This window comes from Fulmarus glacialis, unplaced genomic scaffold, assembly GCF_000690835.1.
Source record: "Fulmarus glacialis isolate BGI_N327 unplaced genomic scaffold, ASM69083v1 scaffold22804, whole genome shotgun sequence".
In the NCBI taxonomy this organism is placed as follows: Eukaryota; Metazoa; Chordata; class Aves; order Procellariiformes; family Procellariidae; genus Fulmarus; species Fulmarus glacialis.
In genome coordinates, this window is record NW_009207730.1 from 52,926 (window position 1) to 61,244 (window position 8,319).

The following is an 8,319-nucleotide window of genomic DNA, read 5'->3' on the forward strand; positions in this document are numbered from 1 at the left end:
CCAGCATGTGCCAGGCAGCCGTATGCCCGGCCCTGAGCTCTCGGAGAGGCTGCTGAGGGTTAAACATCTCTTCGTCTTCACAACCTGCTAGGGTTGTGGGAACTGGAGTTTTCAGCAAGGATGAAACATTAATATTGCCATGTTCTCTTCCATTTTGGGGTGAAAACAGAAAATAGAAGTGAAACAGATGAAGCTCAAAGATTTAGGGAAAAAGTTATTGCTAAATTACAACTTCTTTGTTCTGATAATTCCATAAATAACCTTTTTTTTTCAAGGCTGATGTTTCATTTTGGTATTTTAGAATGGAATTGTTGTGTTTGCCTCCTCAGTTTGGGAATCCTTGAAGTTTTTTATATTTTTTTTCTTATTCTTTCTTCTTGGAAACAATTGTAATGAAGTAGGAAAACTCGGTTTTCATCTACTTTCATCTACTTTAATGTTTTCCAAATAGAAAATATAAGACCAAAATTACAAGATATTGAATTGAAAGGCAAACTCCCCTACAAACACATTCACTTTTTCTCTACTGTTCTGTTTCCTTGTTTACTGTAAAAAAGAAGTGAAAAATGTATTTCCCTACTCTTTCTTGAGCTTCACTGAAAAGGAGGGATAAAGAAAGAAAAACAAGCGCACAAATGTTTTCCAAAAATAATAACATTAAATACAAAGTGTAAGATCCATTTTTAATTCAGCAATGTTTAGTTTTCCATAATACTTTTGGAAATGCCCGTATTTTAAAGGCATCTGTTCTTTTGATTTACCTGTTACTTCCAGTTGAAATTTCTTAAGTAGCTCTACTTGAGTCTGTTGAGTGAAGAGCCTCTAGAAGAATAAAAAAAAAAGTATATGCACTTAATGAGCAACAAAGTTAGTGATCTGTAGCAATTACCCAAGTGAGTAATTCTGTTTCATTAATGCACCCTAAAGCACCAAGCTGTTTTGTCAATGGGCACTGCAGGGCCATTGCAGTGCTCAAAGAGACAGTTATGTTACCAACCGCGGTGTAAGGGATAGGTTTACCAACAAGGAGGGAGAGAGACAGTAGCTTAGCGTAAGAAGAAAATTAAAGACCATCTATTATTGTCACTGAAGCCAATGGCAATATTTGTAAAGACTCTAGCAGAGCAGGGTCACACATCACTTTTTTCTGGCTTTTCCAACTTCCAGTTTCTTGGTGACTGTGTTTTGTTAAGAGGGCATCTTGATGCACGTAGCATCTCAGTTTGAAAGGGGAAGGAGGGCAGGTACCTCTCTTGAATCCTTCTTGGAGGAAAGTAGAAAAGCAGGTAGCAGAAAGGAAGGCAAAGCTGTATTATAACTTCTAGGCATCTCTGGATCACTCGATATGGGACACACACAGTATATGATATATTAAGGTGAAGCATTGAATATCCATAAAGGAGTACTAGCAAATGGTGTCAATTTTCAAACACTTTGCTTTGTCAGCTTCACAAATTTAAAATCAATCATCAAAAAGTCTCTGTATAGATCAGCTGAAGAGACATAAAACCTTATCTCCCTGACAAAAAAGTTGAAATTAAAGATGAGTTTATAAAGACTCAGACTGGCAGAATTCTGTAGTGCTAAAAACTGGGGTCATCCAACCTCTCAGTTTAGAAATAAATGCTGAGGAAAAACAATGACACTCAGCACACTGCTAATAAATACATCTCGGAGGACAGTTGAACACGCAGAAAAACAGATTTCACAGAGAGGCTTATTTTCAGCATGGATGCCATTTTCTCACTGCATTATCATAAACATGAGAGAAAAAACAGCTATAAATAAAAAATTCTTGGGCAGCCCCTGGAGACTTGTCAAAAATATGTAGGTTTTGTATGCTGCAGTGTAAAAGTATTCATTAAAATTAATTTTTAAAATGCCCTGTCCAATATTAGTTGCCTGATGTCCTTCCTTTGATCATAAATTATAAATGAACCAGCAAAAAATGAAGAAACCGTGATTCCATTAATGAATTATTTAAGTGTGATTGTTAGTTTTCGCGATCATTGGGCTAATAAGCTCAGGCTTTTGACACTGAAGTGTTTCTCATTTGAGGGTGATGATGATGGTAATGTTATTAGCACCATTATCAGTGTGTCCCGTGAAGCATAAAGCCAACCGGCTCCTTTGGTGGCTACGCGGTGGCATGGCCGCTGGAGCGTTCATTGGGTCTGGACTGCAGGAGAGGGAGCGGACACTGAGGAAAGCCGGTGTGGGCAGGGTTGGCTGGGTGGCCCCCCCCAAGGCAGCACTTTAAAAAAGACAAGCAGCATACTGACACGAGAGGATCTTCTCCCTGCAGCAGCCTGCCGGTGACGGCGGCACACACAACCCGTCCAGCGGCGGCTCCGGGAGCTCCAGCGAGTCCGAGAGCAGCTCTGAGTCCGACTCCGACAGCGAGAGCAGCTCCAGTGACAGCGAGTGCAACGAGGAGTCGCGCAGTGCCACGCCGGAGGTAAAACCACACTCTCAGCTCCTCCCCAGTGGGGGCTCGGAGGCGGAAGCGTGGAAGGGAGTGAAATCCTGCTCCCTGTTAGGAAAAAGTTGGAGTGCTGTGCTGTTTGATGCTGTCGACTTTTTTCTCCCTTTACAGTTTTACGTGTATGACCCACATACTCATTCTAGCTTCTGGAAGAATCCTTCTGGTCTACATTTGAATTGCTTTAAAGAAATATTTAGATTTTTGCCAGTAGCTAGAGAAGATTTTATTGACACAGTATTCAGCTGGGACTAACGAAAGGCAACATGACAAAACTATATCTTCAGGGACCAGCTAAACTTTTTAGTTGTATTAAATTTCTCCAGGGCCACATTGTAAACCAGATAAGGAAGCCTAATTAACCATAAATACTCCATAAATACTCCCATAAAACTAGCAGTCACCACTAGTTGACTGAAATAAAAGGGTATGTTAAAAACATTCTCATTTAAAGGGAAAAGCATTGCTTTTGTCTGAGATTTTTCCTTGTCGTTCTTCAAACTGCAGCCTGAACCTCCCTCAACAAACAAATGGCAGCTGGATAAATGGCTAAATAAAGTGAACCCCCACAATAAGACCATCATCAACAATCAAAATGAGCCTCACAGCGAGACCAGCTCCCAGGCCCAGAGCAACCAGCAGGCCGAAGGGCCAAACAAAGGGAAGCTCAACAGCAGCCTCCCCCCGACCGATTCCAAAGACCGGGCGATCCTTAGTCCCATCCGAGAGAAAGCCAAACCGCGGGTTGCCCAGAAAACCCCAGAGGCAAAAAGCTCCAAGCAGAAGTCACCAGCTCATAACGAGCCAACTTCACAAAGGACTACTGGGAAAAAGCAACCCAAAAAGGTAGAAAGGACTTCCAGTGTAGAAGAGTATAACTGGCCCAAACCAAATAATACCAGCAACACTCCCAAAGAAAAAGACACACAGGACCCCCCCGAGCAGCCAAAGGTTCGAACTAAAGCAGCAGTTGGGAAGACCGCTCCAAGGAAAGAACCACGAACTAGCACAGGTCTCACTTCAGAGAAGAAAAAGTATAGAGGCCCCAGCAAAATTGTCCCTAAGTCCCGGGAATTCATTGAAACGGATTCATCTACTTCTGACTCAAATACAGACCAGGAGGAGAGCTTGCAGGCTAAGGTATTGCCAGCTTGCACTGGCTCTGGCAATGGCGTCAAAGTGAAGGACTCTGGCAGTAACATCCTCAGCGTAAGTAGTTTAACTAGCAATGGCAGCAACACATCCATTGACCAGACCAGCAATGACTTGGAGGAGCAGCTCTTTTCTCCTATCCCAATCGTACAAAATGATCTTCTGTCCCCACTGAGAGAATATGAAGAACTCAAATCTCTGTGGGTGAAAATAGACCTTAGTTTACTCTCTAGGATACCTGGACAAGAGCCTTTTGAGGCCTCGTCTGTGAAAAGTGAACCAAGAGAGACAAATGTGAAACACAGGCGACCATCTCGAGAGTCCCCTACCCCAGCAGCTGAAAAACCATCCACAAAATCCAAAAGGAAACACAAGGTAAGTCGTTTTCATTGTTCGGAGGAAAACACTGCATTTCTATGTATCCTTGAGGTCAGGAGTGCAGTCAGTGATTCCTCACTGCACCTGCAGCAGGGCTGTAAGGAGGCATCATAACACTAAGGCTTTATTGTTTTTACAAAGTACATTACAAATTAACATCAGAAACTAGTAAAAAGCAAACTCCAGCTGACAAAATCAATAAACAATGTATTTTTTCTGAGATTTGTCTTACAAGGTTTTTCACTGTATTTTCTCACTTACCCATTAATTTCCAGTGTTCTGTAATCTGCAGAAAGATTGCTAATGATGAGTTCGTATTACTACGGGTTCAGCCATGCTCAGAAAATGTGACTTCTATTTGGAAGGCAGGGTTTTATTGTCTGCAGAATTAAGGCATTTTCACCACTGGCTTAAACAGGCATAGCTTCATTAAAGTCAATAGAATGGTGCTTGTTTATGCTCCTGGTGAATTTAGTCTTTATATTGTTTTGTTGTATAAACAAATGTGATTCATAGAAATATCATTTGCTTAACTAGCTGCTTTCTCTGCACAGCTACCTGAAAAAGCAAATATATTTTGACTTAAGGCGTTATGTTTTATCATGTGTTTTATGTTATTTATGCCCGAGGGTATCCTGTCTTGTGGGATATGACAGTGCTCTTCAAACTGAATGTGTTTTCAGAAAAGAAACTGAAGTTTTATATCATAAATGAATTTTCGTAGTCACTTTTTCCAGCTGACATGGTTGTGCGCTGGTCTGTCTCTGAGAAGTCATCATAGCATATTTTTTTATACCCCAAATTTTATAAATCATTGTGAATGTGACTTCAGCTGTCTGTTCTAGTGGACTTCTTGAAATCTTGAGTTTGAGCAGTCCAGTGGTACGAGAGAGTTAATACAAGACAAAGACAGACAATGCCAGGTCTGCACCCTGCCTACATGAGTCACTGCACCGGCTCCTTCCCTGTTGAATTAAGTGGAAATAATCACATGAGTAAACTCAGCAGGTTTTTATTCAATTTATATTCTAGCTGTACACTAAAGGCAGAGATGTAAGAAGGAAGGAGAAAATAGGAAAGGGTTGTAAAAATGTCCATGCTTATGTGTATGTATAAGTACACCAGGGTGTATATTAATTACACAAAAAACCTTCTTGCTAGGTAACTCAGTGGAGTGTCAGTGTGATGGAGAAGGAATCTTGGCTAAAACATGAGTATAGTATTGGCAACTAAACTGAGGGCTCCCAGGAAAAAAAAAAAAAGGGCTATATGAAAGTTGGAACCTCATAATTTCATTAGCTGGGACTTTGAATCAGAAAGTAACAAAATAAGGAATCTCGCTCTGGGACTGTACAAACATAAGCTACGCTCTGCAACAGCCCATTCAGTTGCTGAATGATTGTTCACTTCTACCCGAGGGGAAACAAACCAATTAGGATGACTTGAGGGTATATCAACAGTTAAAACAGGGTAGGGAGAGCCTGATTTGTGTTTTTACATCATGCCATTAAAAGATTTATTTTAGCCATCTACTAGTGGGCTTGAAGGCTGATATGAAGGTTCCAGTGACAGAGCAGTAATCAGCTTTGCTTGTATCATCCTAGTTCAGGCACTAAAGTCATGCATCAGGGAATCTTTCAAAGCAAATTTTAAACCAGCTATCACTGTTAATGACTGCCCCAGCTCAGTCCTCTAGTCTTGTAGTCCTGTGAGGAACACTTACTCAGGGAAGTTTTCCCATCAACTTCCATGAGTCAATCAGTAAAAGCTATTTACTTGAGTAAGATCTGGTGCTATCAAGTCATTCCATCTGAATTATTAATTAAATTCCAGTGCACTACAGAAGATAACTATAGCACATGAGGCGTTTTGCTTCCTAATTATCTGGCTATGTCACTTGTTATATAACTTCATGTCATGTGTTTGGAGCACATTTAACCCTGATTTCAGGTGACTTTCACTTCTCTTAGACCAGTATTTTAACTGCTGCTACTGTAAAGGAAATACACTGAGATTCCTGAGCTCCTCTTAATGGCAAGTGAAATTGTGCACAGATGCTGGATCTTTCAAGCTCTACCTTTTTTGTTAAAGCAGCTGGAAAACCTGGATACCTTTGTTGAAAGCAAGAAGCAGCGCCTGGAGGACCCTTCAGCTTCATGCCTGCTCCCACCTTGTATCTCTCCAATACCGAATCACAGATTAACCAGCACTAAAGAGTAAGTTGTTTTTTTTTTTTTTCACATAACATTCACGATGGATTTCATGGTATTGTTCTACAAATGTCTTTGCTGTAGAGCCAAATGGGCTTTACAGCCCATAAGCGTAAGTGACCCGGCATTGTTATTCCCATCCATCAGGAAGAGGATCCACATGGTTTTGGATGAGATTCATTCATCCTTCTCATGGACTAAGGAATTCAGAGTGCTACCACAATCCTGGTGTACTCTTCTACCCCCATACTGCATCCTTTCAATGTTCTTTCTTGCCCCCATCATCCTTAACCTCTATGGCCAGAGAATCCTACTAAAAGTGGGCTTTATTTGATTGCCTGGAATTTATTTTTTTAAATCGTTTTTGTAAGAGACAGTTCTCAGTTTTATTGAACGAAATAGTGACTTTGCTGTTCACTTCAGCGGCTCTTATTCTTTAACTGTGTATGCAGCGATGCCAGGGGTGACCATCCTAAATGTTTCAGACATACGTGCTTTGTATTTCACCAGACATATATAATCAAATAGCTTGTGCCTTTCAGAGTGTCTTTGAGACATGGCTATAATGCTTGAGCAAACAGGCGCCACGTAAATAATTATTCTGATTAGTATAATCACAAGATTAACATTCTATAAATAACCAAAGAGTCCAGTTCCCTTCTGTTGTCAACTTTGTGCTTTTACGATTTTGAGATTCTTTCTGCTTTGCACTGGGACAAGCAAAGAATTGAACCCACAATGTGCTTCTGAAAACAATTTGATTGTAGTAGTATTTAAATTTAGATAAAGTTCAAAAATCATCTATGAAATAGCACACAAATTTTAAAATCCATAAGGAAGGTTGAGCATCATTTTATTTATACTGGTGTAATTACAGAGTAACCTCAGTCCAACCCCTCATTCTACCACTGAGAAAATCGGAGTCTGGAAAAGGCAGATGAGTTGAAAGTTGCAATGTGATCTGTAGCATGTTGCACATTTGATAAACATCATGATGGGTGTTGCCTGATTGTCATCACTGGAAATACAATGAGCAGAGATATATTGCAGAGGGAATCAAGGATTATCCATCCCCAACACCTCCACAATCCATTAAAAAAATCTTTCTATTCTTGTCACCAGCAAGCCCTAAGGATCCACCCCCAACCTGATGTTTCTTAAATTGAGCTTGTTTTCCAGGTCATTAATTTGATTCCTCAGAGCTTTCAAGCCTTTGGTATTCTCTGTTAAAATATAATTGTGTCCATCAATAGTTATTTCCATACGCTAGCTTTTCCTCTTGTCTGCCTCAAGTTTTGAAACAAAATTTTCTGACTTTTCCACTGCAGTGATTGAGACCTGGATCACACTGCATTTGTTATTAGTGTCTTCTGAGTTCGCTTGAAACAAATGCAATATTGTTTGATAATTCAGGTCTTCAACTCCCAGAGATGTGCAACTGAATATAGATCAACGTATTTCCCAAAAGATTAGGGAGCTGGCTAAACTGTGTGACGACAAACTTCTGGAGAGCCCCAGATTGTTTTTAAGCAGTCAGGAGTGGTTCTGTTCTCCAGAGGGTTAAGTAGAGTTTTAAGGGGAGGCAGAAGAAAGGGGAAGCTGAAAGTACACTGTTCCAGGGCATGGGGGAAAATAACACTTCAGTGATAAAAGGTTGAAAGACAGGCATTGCCATTTGCTCCTTTATTCCCAAAGGTCCTACATTTTCTTTCAGAATTCCTAAGTCTCTACATAAGGACTTTGAGAAATGAGGGTGATTCAGCTACAGGTGTGATGATGATATTTATCCGTTAAGAAGGTGTTACATCCCGTGGTGGATGTTCTCACTCAGGTGGAACCTTAGGTCTCTCCAGTTAGAACTTGATTCCTGTGCCAACAAGCCAAGTTCTCCAAAGCAGACTTCAGAGACTTTCACTGGGCTTTTTTGTAGATACAAGAGTGTTTTGACAGAAAGACCATGATTTCTGGGCCAAAATTTGGAGGCATTCAGGAGTCTGGAGGAATCAGCGAGAGATAGGCCACACCTGGGCTTTTGCAGCTCCCTCTGGCTGCCTATCTATGGTTTAGGCATTTGAATACATTTCTCTCATAATCTTT

General features: G+C 40.7%; 1 protein-coding gene across 1 annotated transcript in view; it reads left to right on the forward strand.

Annotated features, from left to right (window-relative positions):
- The first annotated feature begins 2,149 nt into the window (after positions 1-2,149).
- AFF2 (AF4/FMR2 family, member 2) overlaps positions 2,150-8,319 on the forward strand; it is a 34,126-nt gene continuing 27,956 nt past the window's right edge. Inside the window, exons 1-4 of the mRNA XM_009576247.1 lie at positions 2,150-2,224; positions 2,306-2,458; positions 2,990-4,009; positions 6,104-6,228. Of these exons, the coding sequence (XP_009574542.1) occupies positions 2,150-2,224; positions 2,306-2,458; positions 2,990-4,009; positions 6,104-6,228 (1,373 nt within the window). The remainder of the gene's footprint in view (positions 2,225-2,305; positions 2,459-2,989; positions 4,010-6,103; positions 6,229-8,319) is intronic.